The sequence below is a fragment of the Haliotis cracherodii genome, unplaced genomic scaffold, assembly GCF_022045235.1.
Source record: "Haliotis cracherodii isolate W230 unplaced genomic scaffold, xgHalCrac1.p SCAF_2, whole genome shotgun sequence".
NCBI lineage: Eukaryota > Metazoa > Mollusca > Gastropoda > Lepetellida > Haliotidae > Haliotis > Haliotis cracherodii.
In genome coordinates this window covers 19,772,459-19,791,201 of record NW_027266275.1, presented here as the reverse complement: position 1 = coordinate 19,791,201, position 18,743 = coordinate 19,772,459, and the positions used below count along the sequence as shown (strand labels likewise).

The following is an 18,743-nucleotide window of genomic DNA, read 5'->3' as shown; positions in this document are numbered from 1 at the left end:
CCGCATCCGTCGTCACCTGAATTGTGACCTGCGCGCTGTGCACATGACCACGTGCCACCATGATAATAATGTTAATTATGATGTTAACTCTAATCCTATTCTCGACTTGATATTAAATAGTAACAATAATATAAGGGTAACGCTCTTTTACAGTGCATTATCATTTGCAGAAGCCCGAGGTTTTCCATTAACTGCCCGACGAAGGAGTGCATTTGAAAAGACCGGGGGCTTCTGCAAATGATAATGCCCTGAAAAAGAGCGTTACCGTTATTATAGGTGAAATGGATGGAATTTGTTATGAAATAAAAAGAAACAACAATATCGGTTTTGAAACATTTACTGTAATCAACACGAATGTCACTGACCCACTTTTACAAATATGGAAACGTCATAGAACAGATGACGTCACTATTAAACGTGACGTCACTATCCCTACCCTATGACGTCACCTAACAACGGGTGCGATAATGGCCCGTCGTCAAGAAATATGAGGGCATTATCAAGTTACAGTGGTCCGCCGATTTCTGATAATATGCGGGCGATTTAATGATAATTCTATCCATTTTAGCTATAATATGTCTCATATAACGCTAGATGGGGACATGACAAATTAATTTTCAGATAATCGCATCAATGTGCATCAAAATGCATGTTCAGCTCCAAATGAAGAGGATATTTGATGGAGAGATATAAACCAGAGATATATTCTTTATTTCTTCTAAACTATGGCAAAATCACAAGCGTTCCATTATTGATGAAGTGTAATATACATGGACGGTGTTGAACTATTTACGACATCGGTATGTGAGATATACTATTTGAATGATTTAACTTAGCTGACTCTGGGGGCGAGGCATTACTGTCAAATTCTACATGTGGAACATACGCAACAATTGTTTATGTTTAAATAGTTATGGTTTAATGGTCAGTCTTATTCTAAAAAGTGACCATCCGATTTTGTTCTATTCTGTTAATTGTTTATAAAAATCGGCTTTCTTTGCCAGGACACGAACACGTAAGTGATTATATATGGAATTAATATTTTTGAATTAGTTGAAATGTGATATAAGTAGTTGTGAGTAGATGCGAGTCACCCATACGGGGAAAACATACACTAGATAAATAACTAACACTAGATATACATAAAAATAGAAATAAAATAAACTAACGAGCCAAAGAAATGCTACCAAACAATTTTCTGGTCTAAAACAAAACAGACGCAAAATTTATTAACAGTTGATCTTTTTTTATGACAATTATTCAAAAAGGGTATTTGAAAATGACAAGATCACACCCGCAGAATCAACGTCGATCTCTTTTAAAGTTCCTAGCTACACACGTGGCTCATTATCGGATGTGATCCCCTAATATGACATTGAACTGAGTACACGAGATTCCTGACATCCTGATTAGAGACCCTACGTCATTCTTCCTACAGGACAGTTGCCAAAGCATCCCTCGACAATGGCGGCTGTTGACGTTTCCGAATCCTGCGTCCAAGTTGGTCCCAGAGGTGCTCTCTGGGCGACAGGTCCGGTGATCTGGCTGGTCACTGTAATACGGTCATGTTGTTGGCGTTCAGAAAGTCGCTCGTGACTCCGCGCTGTGTGAGGGGTGGTGTTGTCCTGCTAAAACAGCGTCCGTGGGTGTAATTGCAGGAAAGGCAGAACCACAGGCCGCAAAACCTCATCAATGTAACGACGTGGTGTGAGACTTCCGTCGATGGTGACCAGATCTGTCTTCTGGTCCCAGCAGATGCCACCGCAGACCATGACACTGCCACCTGCATAAGGATCCACTTCTTGGGCGCAACAACGTGACGTCCGTTCACCACGTCGTCAATAGATTCGGAACCCGCCCATCAGACTTGAAGAGCTGACACCTACTCTCGTCGCTGAAGAGCACTCTTCGCCAATTTCTCTGCTGCCATGTACGTTGTTTTAAACGGTTTCATGTGATGAGAGAGTACAATCCTGCTCATGTTTTATGCCAGAATTTCATACGGGTAACGCACCGCCTCCGTGGTCTAGTGGTAGAGCGTCCGCCCGGAGAGCGAAGGTCAGGGGTTTGATCCCCGGCCGCGTCATACCAAAAGACGTTAAAAGATGGTACTTGTTGTTACCCTGTCTGGCGCTTGGCATTAAAGGGCTTAAACAAGGACTGGTCGGCTCGGAGTCAGTATACTGTGTCTGAGTGGGGTATGTTAAACTGCGGTATGGTATTTCAGTGTGCTAGCACTATAAATCGGCATCAGTCCGGACTAGTACAAGCAGCCACACACACACACACACGTGCATGCACGTCGCTATATCAGTGCAATAATCTTGGACGCGACGTTAATCCCCATTTCACCTCACCACATACGGGTAACTTTGTGCACATTTTGCATTTTTTAGTGATTAGATTAACTTTTCTCGCAAATCACGTGAAGCCCGTGCACATGTTCACAGGGAATAGGTAAGTTGCATTCCAGCTATGTGTTACCGTTTTCGTGCTGTTTGGCAAATGTATTGAAAACTGACTACCATTATTTATTTGGTGGCGTTTCTTTTGCACCTCAGTTTAGATGCTAGTATTTATGTACAATGCTATTTGATTTCAGTTAGTGTTGACACTGTGACAAATATTCTTTTGTTTAACACTTCAATCGTTATATGTATTCATTTAAATTCTAATCTAAAATACACAATGTTAGTCATATGTGCAGATGCAATGAGGAAGTATACATCCGGAAATTAGGTTGAAAATTAAGATAAGTTTCACGATTGGAAGAGTAAGTATCTCTAAAATAGGTATGGGTTGAACATGTTCGTACCTATATATCTATATCCATAAACTACCTAGGATAATACAAAGGTGGAAACGGGCAGTAAATACGCCTCAACAATAAATGGTAAATTAAAAGTCAATCAAACTTGATATGGTAAACACAATTAAAGGTATGTACCGTAAACACTGGCTAATAATATACCATACTTGGTGTAAAAGTTAAAGATGAACAAAGTAATTTATTGGATAAAGATAAGTACTAGATGCATCTGGGAGGAGACCCGCTTGCCTCTATTACAGCCGAATAGAAATAATGTCATGATCTGTAAATGCAATGTTGTTGACGCCATGTTTGCTTGCAAAATTGCCATCTCCATTTTCCTGTTTACGATCAGCCACATAATGTGTTGTAGGCATCTCTGGGAACTTTGATGCTTGGCCATTTACCACCGGTGTGGTATCAAGGTCGTATTTCTGTAAAGATAACCATTTTGATTTCATGTACATATGATTTTAATTAATGGTTATCCCTATAATACAGGTGAAGATCTGGTTTAAAGGACATGGTAAATGTAAACCTATGTTAATTAAGCAGACAACAAGCAAATCCGGATACATATATGAAACCACAGAGTCTGAAGCACGCCCTGGTGCCATGGTCTACGCCAATCTAACTTGGCTGTTCACGGTGAGACACCCGCTTCCCGTGTTGTGCCGTAGCTGTGAGGCGACGCTGGAGTTTCGTCTCCAGGGCGCGGGACTTGATGTGGACGGCCTGCTGTTGTCCCTGCGGCAGGTACTCCCTCTCCGTGATAGTTCCAAGGGAAAGGCGAAGCTGCTTGGTATCTGTGGCGTCGCAGGAGCTGCCAGATGGGTGTTGAAAACAACGCCAGATTGCCTTAGGGACCCCGACTCCGGATTTGCTGGTTTGCTTTACTGATTAGCCGTGGAGTGGGCACAATGAGCTTTCCTTCTAATTCGCAATGACATAACGTCGCTCATTATGATGGCAGTGTAGGCTACAGAAAAGCACCAAATATCAAAACTTGAAATTTATTCTCTCAGTCGAGTGTATTGCCCAAAATGTACTGCCACACATACTTTGTATATTGGAGTAACCTCGATTCTGTAACTTGTAACCTATCATTGTTAATATCATTATTTCGAAATGCCGTTTGACAATGATCGAAAAATAAATACTTTTCAACTATGTCAGCATCCGCGGTGATGCGGTCTTCAAATTATTTGTTTAATTCTCACTAAACAAAATCCAGCATTTTCCAAATTCATGGAAGAATCCTATAAAAGCATACCCCTTCGTGATTGATTCCAAATCTGAGAGGTAGGAGTATCATCTCCGGCAAACAGGGGAAGAGGCGGTCAAAAAGAGGGCAGATCAGACGAGGGTCCAGGGTTTTAGGATCCGTTTTTCCTTAAAAGAATCAAATAATGCTTTAGTATTCTATAATACTCTAGTGAATGTATTCATTGTATTCGTTACAAAAATAATTTGCTAGTCTTACATAATAATAATAATTTTTGATCGGACATATCCGTATATAATTATAAGGTCGCGGCCTTTGCAGTATTGACCTTGAAATAATCTTCTTTCCGTATCAATCTCTCTGATCATCGTATCCCAACTGCGTAGATCAGTGCCCATGATGCCAATCACCAGATAGTCCAGACTTGATTCTTTACAGACCACCGTCATAAAACTGGACCATTGCGGAGGGCGGCGTTGAACAGCAAACAAACAAAGCAACAAACCTTGTTTGACAGGCGCTTCCTGTATTGTACACGCATGATCCATGGTTCAAACCCAAACACCTTCTAGGTATTTCCTGTAACTACCCCTTTGTTAATAGTTAGTTCCTATACAGGAGGCATATGCGAAGTAAGGGCATCTTCTTTCCCATTTAAAAAACATCTGGTTAAATCCGGCTTTGATTCAAAATTTTGATCCGTTGTTATGCTCTGTACTCTTCAGTCCCTTGTCTCAGATATTTGTAATAGAATTCAGCGAATTGGTTCGAGAAGTGTAACTTTAGATGTTGAACTGTCTAGTTATACATTGCGTTGTTTGTATGTTTGTTTGTTGTTTAACGCCGCACTCAGCAATATTCCTGCTGTATGTGGTGTTGGAGGTAATGGAAGTAGATTTCAATCAAGGGGGTCATTGTAAGGTGAACACTCAAAATGCCACGCCCCTAAACTGATTATTTGAATGTCTTTATTCTAATTTTGATAAAACATTTAATATTGAAATTCATTTATTATGGTAAGTGTATATGTAACTTCCGTTGGGTTTTGAAAGTATTATACTATCTCGGTACGATCAGATATACATGTACATCCTGCATTATAATAACATGTAGGCGAAGGTAATAGTTGATTATTTGTGAAGGAGTAAAGCAGTAAAACATACAGCTGACACATGTCAATATCATCCTTCAATGTTAAGAACGTGAAACATCTTGCAAGTTGAAATAATGTTGTTATGGATACAATGCTCAACGTTTCTATCCTTAATTTTCTCTATCAATTACATTTTGTGTGAAACATTTCTACCAATAGGCATTCCAAAATAGTGTTGTTTGATTGTGCCAATTGAAGTCAGCATCGATGGAACCCACCCCTAAAAAAGAAAGAAAGCTCCACACAAACAAGATAACAAATATATACTTAGTTACCTGTGACAAAGCTGACGATGAGCCCAACAATCACTACAATTGCCACTGACGTCGGGGTGTAGTTCAAATACGACAACGTGTACAGCGGATAGAAGGGGTCACTGGTGAAAACAATACGGCGTTGAAGCTTAAGGGAACTGCAATCGCTCATGCACAATAGTTTACATGTCTTACTAGTTATTCGTATGTATTAATATTACACTGGCTTATGAGCCGATATATTGTGTACTGACGTGTTGGTTTTAATCACATGATATGTAACCCAGTTTATTTTCACCTTTGACACGTTTCCTTAAAACCACAGGAGAATTTATGGCATGAAACCCTTCTTCATTATGGATATTAAAGAACGCTCTCGTACTAAAAAAATGTTTGTGATCCTTTTTAAAATGTATCGAAAATCGATGTCTTATTTCTAAAGTTCATATTTTAAACACTATATGTCAGTATAATACTGTCTGACCTTGACTTCGGTGTCGGAGGAAGACCAACAGCCTCAGTAGAGTTCATGGTGGACATGGTGGTAGCGAGTGTCGTCATCGTTGTTGCAGTGATGTTCCAGTTGCAGCCGATATCAGACGTGGCAGATGGAATGGCATTAAATGCTCTATTGACGAACGCCGCTATGCAGATCCATAGCATGATCGCGAGAGACGTAAGAGTGCCAGCAATGGCACCCTGCAATAGTAACGTCAATAACTCAGTACAATAGATTGAGATCGACTTCTTTTTATAATAACTTATTGGTGCTGATATGATGTCATGGCAGGGCTTGGCTATGCACACTTTCATTATGAAATATTTGAATTACACTCTCGCGCGCAAGTAGTACAAAACAAACTCAGTTCATTAAAACATTTACTGCTTCTTGGTGGGACAGTGCAGTTCTGTTGTATTTTAACATCTGTAGATGGGATCATTTTGTGTGAAATCACATTGCTATTTTTCATTTTGAAAACGATTAACAAAGACATGTTCTCATGCATGAAAAACCGTCTTGATTACAATTGAGCACGTGGTATTAAAAGTGTGAAAATCTACACCCATAGGTTGTCTCTCTTGTAAACAATTTGTTTATCAATAACAACTTGTCCTTGTTCATCACAGCAATTTCATCAACAACTAAAAGAAGTTAAGAAATCATGAAGGCTTTCCTGCAATTAAGTGGATATCATTTTGTTCCAACGAGGTATACCGTTGGAAAATAATAACTGTGTTTCACATAAACAGGTGCAAATGTTGAGTTATAATTGGACATAGCAACATAACATTTGGCCATTCGTCCGATCAATGCTTTATCATAACAAATTCATTGACCAAACCCACACCTGGTAACAGGAGACAGAACGACACGCCCTAAGGGAAGGGTGGTGTTACAACTGAATTAATATGTCAATATTGTGTGTGACCTTGGTACCGGTATAGTACCCAATATGGTTGTCTTGTTGACGTGACGGGACACATGGACAACCGGGCCGTGGCAAGTCAAGAGTTCCCCTGCTGTAGACAATGTCTCCAACGAGATGATATTGTGTTCCGATGGACATTAATATATTTGGCAACTTCGTTTTGCGCCTATCGTGTTTGCAGCAAACAAACAGACGTTGATTTGCAAGCAAGCCGTGAAATATATATATATATATATATATATATATATATATATATATATATATATATATATATATATATATATATATATATATATAATATATATATATATATATATATATAATATTCAATACATTCTTAAATTAAACAATGCATCTTTCAATGAATACTCATGAAGACACCTGTTTTGCTTTCATGTGCTCATAACAACACTTTTGTTTATCCGTAATTAACGCCAACGCAATTTCACGTCTTGCTGAAATTATATATATAATGTTCAATACATTCTTAAATTAAACAATGCATCTTTCAATCATATAAATAACTTAAATGTTTAATAAATATATTCTTAAATTATTGTATAATATCAGAACGTAGCTTACCAAGGAGTTCGCCCACGGGAAGAACATTCCCAAAACAAACATTCCGAACATTGGCCCACCCACAACGCTTGTTACAGCATACGTTGCCTGAATTGCAAAAAAAACCTGATTGAAATCATACACTAACTTGTGTGTGACACTTTTAAGTGACATTTTTTTCAATATTTAGCAGTATCAATGAACGTTTACATTTAGAAGATGTTATATACAACGTGACTACCATAGTTGGAAATTCGTGGTTATTAAGGAATGTTTCTGTGTTTACATGAGTACAAGATTTACCGAAAAGAAAAAGGTTACTGCTGTTCCTTAAAAGAGAATACGATCCAACACATATTAAGATATCATTTTACCTGAAGGACGCTTCCCAACTGGGCCACGCCAAATGCACAAGCTATTGTCACGCCACCCATTACGAACACTGCAAAGTACATAAAAAGCATGTGTCACACCGCTTTGCATTGAAGCACATATACATTACTATAGACAGATTTAACCAATAGGATAGTGTTGTGAACAACAGCACCATACAAGTGACTCTGCGCTTTACATCAAAAGGGGGCATTGACTTTGAACACAGAATGTACACTTACCCGTGACTTTGGAGAGAATGGTCATATTCCTATCAGACATTTTCTTACAGCAAAATGGTTGAATCAGATCATGAGGTATGACGGCACCCAGAGCGTTCAAAGTGGATGACAAAGTGCTGTAACATATTTTAATATTTCAATTGCATGAATACTAGCAGACAATGTGGCATATGTGGTACATTAATTGACATAGACACACATCTTAAATACAGAAGATCCACAGTGCAATGCCATGGTGTTGAAAAGGTATGAAGTGTATTGCAAAGCTACATTATTGCTACTTTAATATTATTAGACAAATTGCCCCCTGTACACGCAGCCCAGACAGCGAATGGGACTTCTCCCAGGAAGCGCTGCCTGGTCGAACCCACTCAGAACTTTTCGGATAAATGTGAAGACTCCCCAACACTGCAGCCTTCTGCATTACCCACATTGTTAGAAGGGCTGTATTCCTGACAGCAAACCCGGGTACTCTCGCAAATGTCAGTCAACAGACTTGGAGGTGTTAAAACCTGAGGCACCAGAACAATGGGGAATCTGACGACTTAGAACTTGGGATGCAAGCGTGACTTTTCGAACGCGAGGTCTGCATATTTGCGATGTTTTTCCTGAAAGTTGTCAATCACATTAGTTTCAAGAGGGACAGAAAATCCAATTCAATGATACAAAAAAGGGGACAAGATCATTTCTGTACGGGCCAGCAGTACATGACCCCTTAAACAGACTGATCCTCTGATCTACCTTGCCACGTGTCCGATAAAGAATGTTGCATTTGTCAAGTCCAAAGGACATGCTGATATCATTGGAAAGGACTCGACAAGGAGAATCTGTTTTTGAGTATGGATCCTCCATTGGCAATAAGTCATCCATGTAATGGAGATGAGTAAGGGGTGTTCGGGATATGTGTTGAGGAGGTCCCGGATGATAACCTTCTACTATGCAAAGCAAAAGGCTTAAAGGATTTAGTGACGAACAGAAAGCAAAGGGCTAAAAGAATCGCCCTGAAACATTCCTCGTCTAATAGAAATAGGTTACGAAGTCATCACCTGCCCCTGCGAATACATCTCAAGTTGAGTTGACCAGCAATTCATTAAAGACTTGAGTGAAACAAGAAGTCGCTCGGGGAGGTCAATACATTCCAGTGACATTAAAATCCATTCGCGAAGCACAAAATCATAAGCTTTTCTCTTGTGTATCCAACACATTGAGAGGTTACGGTGGTAAGTTTTAGCCTCTTCAAGGATAATTGAAGCAATAATAAACTAGCACTTGATCCTTACAACCCCAGCTGGCTCCTTTCTGCTCCCTGTCAATAATGTCATTTGAAGCGTATGATGACAAAAGATCTGTGAGACACCTGTAACTATTTTGTGTTGTGTGTTCAGACAAGTAATAGGGCGGAAGTTATTTAGGATCTGCCAAATCAACTTTCTTTGGGAGAAGTATTGTTCGACTTTTGCACAACCAAGGCTGAACATCCCCTGTATCCACAAGATAATTTAAACAGTGAAGTAAATGCGTTTGGACACATGGGAACAGTTTCCAATACCGGGTTCGAGTACCATCAGCCCCTTGCCCCGTATTAGATTTGGACTTTTTAATTACTTTTTTTCAGGAAATCGGGTGTAATGAAACACAGCAAAGTGACCTTATTTTTGTCATGTACACGACCATTGTAATCCTCTACCCATTGTTCTTCGTGGTTACAGTTGCCGGGTATAGACCACAATTGGGATACGATGATCAGAGATTGATACAGAAAAAATATTGTTTCAAGGTCAATACTGTAAAAGCCACGACCCTAAAATAACATTCGGAAAAGAATATTACCGGATTATTATTATTTCCAGATTACTACTATCATCATTATTATTGCTTTTGTTGTGAGCCTACGTTCCCCGAGTCGTTGGACGCAGTGTACATCACACCATACAGCGAATTTAATCACCAACATGCCATCATACATACCCGGAATAAATGTCCGAAGTATCAATGAGCGCAGACAACGCAACGAACCGGCGAGCTTCCCTTTAATGCATTCGGATAATCATCAGTTCATTTCAGGTCACGATATGGCTGAAATATTGCCGATGTGACTTTAAATTTTAACTCACTCATGCAGTTCATTTCAGCTCCACGATAAATTTGCGAGATAAACCAAGTTACTAAAGGTATGTTATGATTGATTTCTCAGCGGGGTTGATAAAACCAGATTACATGGTAAATAATTGGCCACTCCTTAACCAATCAAAAGCTTGCATTTTAATGTAATGTCACTTTGTATACATGTAAGGGTTCCCAGAAGTAATGGCCAAGGAGGTGGGTTTTCCGAATCAACGGGGTTCGGAGTAACGAAGTTTCGCCATATTTGTTAAGTTTATAGCAATGGTAATTCCTCTACCTGAGACTTCCGCTGAAGACGCATGAGACAAACACTCCGGGCAAACCCTGGATGTGGCTCAGGATGTCCATGACAAACAGAGGCATCAGCTGCAAAATGTAACGAAACATGACGGCGTGATGTGCTGCTCATAAAACCAACCACCCGTTTGTATCACACAGACTCGATTATTTACAGTCTATCGTCATAAATGGAACCATTGCTGACTGCGGCGTTAAACCGCATTCATTCACGGACTATTAAAGGCAGGTGCCGATATCATATAACAATTCTCTTCCATCCTTTTCTGGAAGGTTCAGTCACGTTTACCTGATCTGGGCTGACGATGAGGTTGTTGAACTTGAGCGGATGACAGTCGGCGTAGAAGGCGTACATGACGATGCCGATCATGCAACACATGCTGACGATGATGATAAGTCCTGGTAGGTTAACCAGAAGAGCTCTGTAAATGGGAGGTGAAATGATAGCAAGTCCTATGGTGTTTGATTCGATGTAAATAGTTGTGTCCCTTTGACGTGTCCTGATCCAGTGCTCATGGATTCGTGGGATTATGATCCTTGGTCATTCAGCACTGATCTCGTGTTCGGTTTGCGTCACTTTGGGCTGTTCCCCACATTATTCTCACACAAGGTGATTCAACTGAAAAAACTGTTGAAAGGGTGTGTGAGTTTAGTTTAATTCCGGTTTGAACAGTATTTCAGTTATATCACGGCGTGTCAGCTTGATGCTACAGGTGATATTAATCTGCTAATATGCCAATACAGCTCACTCGAGCACTCATTCAGCATATCAAAAAGGTGATTTCTTACAGCTGAGCCTTCCATGGGGACGGACAGGAGAGTGCTCTCTGGATTTGGGCCTGGTTTACGCCATAGAGACTCAGCCAGGTGAAACCACCACCAATCACTACAGACCAGAAGGAGTGTCGAGTTGTTGGGTCGGGGTTGAAGCTGGAGAGATATAGGTCGTTGGACATATAAGAGATCATTTCAAATTTCATAACACATGTACATTTCACAATCACTTAGGCATCGTCGCAAACTCCCTCTCCTAGTCCCATCGCCATACGTTGCAGTAGTACGTTTTAAGAAATAGCACCACACTTAATTAGCGACCTTGGATGAATTACTAGAGTTTATGTCCCGAGTGAAAGATGTTAATAGAGGCAAGGGACTAACAACGTTCATTCATTTATTCCGAGTTCCGGGGAGGTTATTCTAAATATTAACTTTTAAGAGAGAAAATGAAGAAAAACGTATGAAAAACTGAGAAATGTCACTGAAGTTAGCTTATTGTTAAGATAACGTCATGTTATCAATTTGTGACGTCATTAACAATGGATGACGTAATATCGTATTTTTCTTAACTATAAATCACTGTGACGTATTATGTCTTTAGCACTGGGAATCGCAAAATGCACCTAATGTGTAAATATCGGAATGTAATACACACGGTCATTCTTCCTTCATGGGTAATATTCATGTACTTCCAAACTCAAACAAGGCATAAACGTGGATGCTCGTATTTGTATTTGATAAAATCAGATTATAAAGATATGAGGGATTCGAAAAGATATGAGGCGAATAGTGTTTATGTGAATACATCGTAAACACTTTTTTTTGAAACCATGCGTCGCTATATGAAATAATACCAGAGCCACGTTAGACGTTTTAACTGGAAACCCTGTGGAACCAATAAAGTCTTATGACATGCCTTCCTGTGGCGGTTCCGGGTCAGAATATGTCTCCATTACCTCCTGTTTGTTATAAAAGCAGAATAACATGATGTGTGTCTAGTGGGCAGGCTCTGAGACTAGGCTGATTGCGTGTCACCACATCCTGATGGCGTGGGTAGCACTATTCTCATACTACGACACAACTGGAATATTGCTGACAGTGGCGTCAAACATCAGCCACTCACTCACTCACTCATATCATATGCGCGATAAAGGATTCTAATAGTAAACTTGCTCCTGGAAGTTGATCCTTGACCCGTTAACAGCAATGTCCCAGGCGTTCTTGAAGCCACCCATGACGATGGAACCTTGGATAAGAACAGCCAACAACCCTGCAACGATCACTGCCGCTTGGAAAGTGTCAGTCCACAACACAGCCTTCATGCCACCCTGGAGAACAAGACCATTGATAACGAATAGGGGTTGGGGTGGACGATGGGAATGTGATGTGGATGGGTGGGTGGTTGACTATGACGTAACTATACACTTCAAGCATGAGTAACGACTTTCTGTATCAGAAAGTTCTGAATGCAAATTCTGCTCAGCCAATTAGTTAGTCTCTGTCTAAAGGTATTAAACAATCATGGAATCATAGAGCATGCATATGTTTGATTAGAGATGCCCATTTATCTAGGGCGGTTACAGTCGCATAGCTGTCTTAACATTTGATAAACTTGATTGGGGTAAAAGTATTGTTATTAATTTCAACCTGTATTCGATACAATTTATATGAGACATATAATGGATGTCTATCACATTCCACATAGACAATGATCTGCTAACATTATGAAAAAGCAAAATGACCTATGTACAATTTCTATCTTTTCCATTTCTCTAAATCCCCATACTTACATGTAGGTATAGCATATATTCTAACAAGTCATTTTATTGTGAAATTGGCTTTATTGAATTGTTCAGTTGGTTGGTTGGTTTGTTGTTTAACGCCGCTCTCAGCAATATTCCAGACGGCGGTCAGTAAAATAATCGAGTCTGGACCAGAAAATCCAGTGATTGACATCATGAGCATAGATCCACGCAATTGGGATACGATGACATGCATCAACCAAGTCAAGAGAGCCTGAACAACCGATCCCGTTAGTCGCTTCTTACGACAAGCATAGTCACCTTTTACGGCAAGCATGGGTTGCTGAAGACCGATTCTACCCAGGATCTTCAAGGGTCGACACTGTAGACCTTTGTTTTGACAGTCCGGGGTAGAATAGGTATTCAGCAACCCATGGATTGTCTGGTCCAGACTCGATTAGCAACACTCGATTTACAGACCGCCGTCATATAGCTGGAATATTGCTGAGTGCGGCGCTAAAGAACAAACAAACAAACATGTTCAGCAAGCACTGTACAAGCTTTGATCTATATATGTTTTGGTCCAATCCTCAATCCCAAGTATTTATATGAGCTAACTACTTGAACAACACTGTTGTCATAACTTTATTTTTTCAAATTTGGACGTTACAGCATTAAAGGTCTTAGTGAAGCTTTCCTAAAGTTTCATGGTATAAATGTGGAGGTTGGTTGGTTTGTTGTTTAACGCCGCACTCAGCAATATTCCAGCTATATGACGGCGGACATGTGGAGGACATCTCCTAATACCCTTCATATATACCACCTGGAGAGCAAGACCAGTCATCAATAACGATTAAGCAGGGGTGTTTGAGTGAGTTAGTGAGTTGGGTTAAACGTCGCTTTTAACAGTATTCCAGTTATATCACGGCGTGTCAGCTTCATGTGGGAGGTAAGCCCCAAGTGATGCAGGTCTCAGACGTTTACCACTTCGGTGAAACCCTCGAGCACGGGTATGGTACTGACAAACCTAGAACCATAATCGGGGCGAACCGGGATTCGAAACCACAATCATAGGTTTCTGGCGTGCCCAAGGGAAGGCAACTCTGCACAGCGAAACGCGGCGCCTCAGACGACTGGGCCACCCGTGCCCCCAGGGGTGTTTGAATAACTATGAAAGACAAACATCACGTGCATGCCATGGCCATAAGGTCTGTGACTGTATAGAAAAGACTTCTAACCAAACACGAGAAAGACATTAATATAATTAACTTCAACTACTTACGAGTGCTGTATAAACGGTAACTATAGCTCCTATAACAACGACCGAGCCCCAAAGGTTAAGTCCTGTCACTGAAAAGAATACACAAGGAAATCACATGCATTTGTTTATGAATGACAATGGTTTTACATATTGATGGGGACTGTTGATTTCAGAAAAGCTTTCGAAAGTCAATTGCAAAGCCATCTGGTACTGTGCGCTTTGTCAGGTGATATTAGCACAATAACATGCCCAAGAAACACGAGTAGCATTACGTGTTGGTAATATCAATAGACATTTTCACACTCTTGTATTTTCGTATCATAAATATAATAATATATATGGAATAAATATATATAAGGAATATCGGGATACCATCGATAACAATCTATATACAATCTATCATATGATAGTAATGTTTATGCTATGCGAAAGAACATGGAAAAACTTGCTTGCTAGAAGATACACTCTGTCCACTTACCTGCATTAAATGCAAGGGTAGGGGCGTACAATACGAAGGAAATGTATACTATCTGAAATGGAAAGAAATGGTGACATTTGAGTACCTTCGTGTCTCAATGGTGCATTGCCTGCGAACATGTGACTGGCTATGATGTTCATTGCGCTTTCTTGTCAGATTAAGAACCAAGTTAATAACGTTGGACTATCAACATCTAAACATATGCATGCATACATGCAGTACAGAAACCTTCGAGTAGTTGTGCGGTCCTAGAGTGTGTGTGTGTGTGTGTGTGTGTGTGTGAGTGAGTTTAATACCGCTTTGATCATGAACAGTATTCCAGTTACCACGGCGTGTGTCTTTAGAAAAGCAGATATGTTTTGTTTTGTCACTGTTGTATGAAATAATATAATTTGTACTTTACTTCAACGTTCGTTTAACTGTATTTTATACCATTTATACATGTAATGCACTCACGGGAATATAGCATATTTCTCTTGAATACTAAAATCGCATTCCATTTCTGTGAAATGCGTTTTAAAAACTCACAGTTGGGATCAGGAAGAGTATCACTGCAAATGTCCTGACAGCTTTGTTGAACCTCATTTCTAGATACTGAAACAACCATCAATGAAGCAAAGGTAGATTAATATGCAATGTATTTACATCTCATTGATTTACGATGTGCGGGTCATCAGGAACACATCCGGGTACGACATACACTGTGTCCATTTTGAGCAAGCTACACATATTGAAACACATAAATGACAAAGTTATATGAAGTTGGTGGAGTTGGAGATCATATTGAGGCGGATGGTGAAAATGATATCAAATGAGTTTTCTTATTGTTTTGATCATTGGTATCAAACAACAACGGATTATCATCAACAATTAACCCACAAGACCCATTTAAGTAACCAGTTGACTAAATACATAATATAAACGTGTATATATGTGAATATTATGCTTACACCTTGGTACCTTGTAACTATTGTTAATTGAAATGTGTCAAGCCATGCTTCAAGCTGACGCCAATGATGAGACCATTACATATAGAAGATTAGAATACTGAACGCGTCATTCCAACATGTCATATAACTTGTTTGAGCAGTTCGTCTAAGATAGTAGATAAATGCAATTACTTTAGAATGGTGAAACCTCACTTGGAAAATAATTGTTATTTCTCAATAACGGTATGATGAAACCTGACTTTGAATACACTTGAGACAGAGAGACAGAAAGGTAGACAGACAGACGGACAGACAATTGCTCAAAAACGGTATGTTGAAACCTGACTTTGAATACACTTGAGGCAGACAGTCAGTCAGACAGACAATTGCCCAATAACGGTATGTTGAAACCTGACTTTGAATACACTTGAGACAGACAGTCAGTCAGACAGACAATTGCTCAATAACGGTATGATGAAACCTGACTTTGAATACTCTTGAGACAGACAGACAGTCAGACCGACAGACAGACAGACAATTGCTCAATAACGGTATGTTGAAACCTGACTTTGACTACACTTGAGACAGACAGACAGTCAGATAGACAGACAGACAATTGCTCAATAACGGTTTGTTGAAACCTGACTTTGAATACACTTGAAACAGACAGTCAGTCAGACAGACAGACAATTGCTCAATAACGGTATGTTGAAACCTGACTTTGAATACACTTGCGACAGACAGTCAGTCAGACAGACAGACAGTCCGACAGACAATTGCTCAATTACGGTATGTTGAAACCTGACTTCGAACACACTTGAGACAGACAGTCAGTCGGACAGACAGCGAGACAGACAGACAGACAGACAGACAATTGCTCAATAACGGTATGTTGAAACCTGACTTTGAATACACTTGAGACAGACAGACAGTCAGACCGACAGACAGACAGACAATTGCTCAATAACAGTATGTTGAAACCTGACTTTGAATACAATTGAGACAGACAGACAGTCAGAAAAACAGACAGACAGACAGACAAATGATCAATAAGAGTATGTTGAAACCTGACTTTAAATTCACTTGAGACAGACAGACAGTCAGTCAGTCAGTCAGTCAGACAGACAGACAGACAGACAGACAGACAGACAGACAGACAATCTCTCAAAAAACAGTATGTTGAAATCTGACCTCGAATACACTTGTGACAGATAGACAGACAGACAGACAGACACACAGACAGGCACACAGACAAATGCTCAATAACAGTATGTTGAAACCTGACTTTGAATACACTTGAGACAGACAGTCAGTCAGTCAGTCAGTCAGTCAGTCAGTCAGTCAGACAGACAAATGCTCAATAAGAGTATGTTGAAACCTGACTTTAAATACACTTAAGACAGACAGTCAGACAGACAGACTCAATAACAGTATTGCTCAATAACAGTATGTTGAAACCTGACCTGGAATACACTTGGGGGAGACAGACAAACAGACAATCTCTCAAAAACAGTATGTTGAAATCTGACCTCGAATACACTTGTGACAGACAGTCAGACACACAGGCAAATGCTCAATAAGAGTATGTTGAAACCTGACTTTAAATACACTTGTGGGAGACAGACAGACAGACAATCTCTTAAAAACAGTATGTTGAAATCTGACCTCGAATACACTTGTGACAGACAGACAGATAGACCGACAGAGACAGACAGACAGACAGGTAGACAGACAATTTCTCAATAACAGTATGTTGAAACCTGACTTTGAATACAATTGAGACAGACAGTCAGAAAAAAACAGACAGACAGTCAGACAGACAGACAATTGCTCAATAACAGTATGTTGAAACCTGACCTGGAATACACTTGTGACAGACAGACAGATAGACAATTTCTCAATAAGAGTATGTTGAAACCTGACTTTAAATACACTTAAGACAGACAGTCAGACAGACAGACAGACAGACAATTGATCAATAACAGTATGTTGAAACCTGACCTGGAATACACTTGTGACAGACAGACAGATAGACAATTTATTCATAACAGTACGTTGAAATCTTACCTGGAATACACTTGTGACGCGCAGGTTGTAGAAGAATGGGACGAATAGTACGACTGAGAGGACAATCGCAAATACAAACGATAAACACAGATACCAAAACATTGTCGTGTAAATGTACATCTCGGCCGCCGTCCCTAGCAAGGTCACTGCCGACAAAAACGTCACCAGCAGCGACAACGCCACGGGTATAACGTACATCTGGCGACCCCCAAACAGGTACTCCTTGGAACTTAGTTTCTTTCGGTCAATGATGGCGTACCCCAGTCCAATACCCGTAGATATAAGTAATGTGAGGCCAAAAAGGACATAGTCGACGACGGAAAACGTCTTCGTTTTTCCTGTGTAGATGCTGTAGTCCTCCATGGTGATAAAGACGCCGAATCACAAGATAAAATGTGTCCTGAAAGATTTAACCTAGTTTTGAGGGTCCTCTTTACGCAGCCACCATTGTAAGCAACACACGCGGTGTATATATACCCATATTATGTATACGACTGTGCTAGTTTACACAATCACTGCGGGCCTCGCCAAGCGGAATATCTGGTTGCAGTTATGCAGTGATATACAAACGGCTTCTTCTCATTGCAGCTATACCTAACAGCGAGAAGAGCGCAAATATTGAAGTTGCCCTTATCTGTAGTTTCTACCAGGTTGTCTAACACTGCCCGCTTACAAAAGCCTAATGGTGCCACTTTGATTGCATACATATTTCTTCAGATCGAAATTTCTCCTCATTTCGATTATTTGATTATATTTTCGTATTTTCAATTATTTTCTCGTTTCTTCGAGTGTTTACTCGTTATTTCGATTATTTCCTCGTTTTTTTCTTTTTACTTCAAAAACTCGAAAAGATTTTTTTCTTTTTACTTCAATTATTTACTCGTTATATCATTATTTTCTCGCTGCTTCGAGGTTTTTCTCGTTACTTCGATTATTTTCTCGTTATTTCTTTTTTGTTTAAAAAACACGAAATTTTGAGTTTTTACTCGTAACTTCAATTATTTTCTCATTATTTCAAACTT

At 39.8% G+C, this 18,743-nt stretch overlaps 1 protein-coding gene across 1 annotated transcript; it reads right to left on the bottom strand.

Moving 5' to 3' along the window:
• Positions 1-359: 359 nt before the first annotated feature.
• Positions 360-18,188, bottom strand: LOC139469926 (sodium-coupled monocarboxylate transporter 1-like). Its single transcript, XM_071252283.1, has 15 exons — positions 17,722-18,188; positions 15,254-15,319; positions 14,726-14,777; positions 14,269-14,336; positions 12,418-12,572; positions 11,257-11,397; positions 10,757-10,889; positions 10,448-10,536; positions 8,047-8,162; positions 7,807-7,874; positions 7,454-7,540; positions 5,926-6,140; positions 5,463-5,563; positions 4,083-4,201; positions 360-3,243 (listed from the first exon to the last, which is right to left on the bottom strand). Exons 1-15 carry the CDS (start codon positions 18,082-18,084, stop codon positions 3,064-3,066), a joined length of 1,953 nt encoding a protein of 650 aa, XP_071108384.1. The 5' UTR covers positions 18,085-18,188; the 3' UTR covers positions 360-3,063.
• Positions 18,189-18,743: the final 555 nt, after the last annotated feature.

Coding starts and splice junctions, on each gene's coding strand:
- LOC139469926 (XM_071252283.1), bottom strand. CDS start 18,084: ATGGAGGACTACAGCATCTACACAGGAAAAACGAAGACGTTTTCCGTC. Junction 12,573..14,268: donor TTACCGTTTATACAGCACTC/GTAAGTAGTTGA, acceptor CTTGTTCTCCAG/GGTGGCATGAAGGCTGTGTT. Junction 3,244..4,082: donor TTGGAATCAATCACGAAGGG/GTATGCTTTTAT, acceptor TTATCTTTACAG/AAATACGACCTTGATACCAC.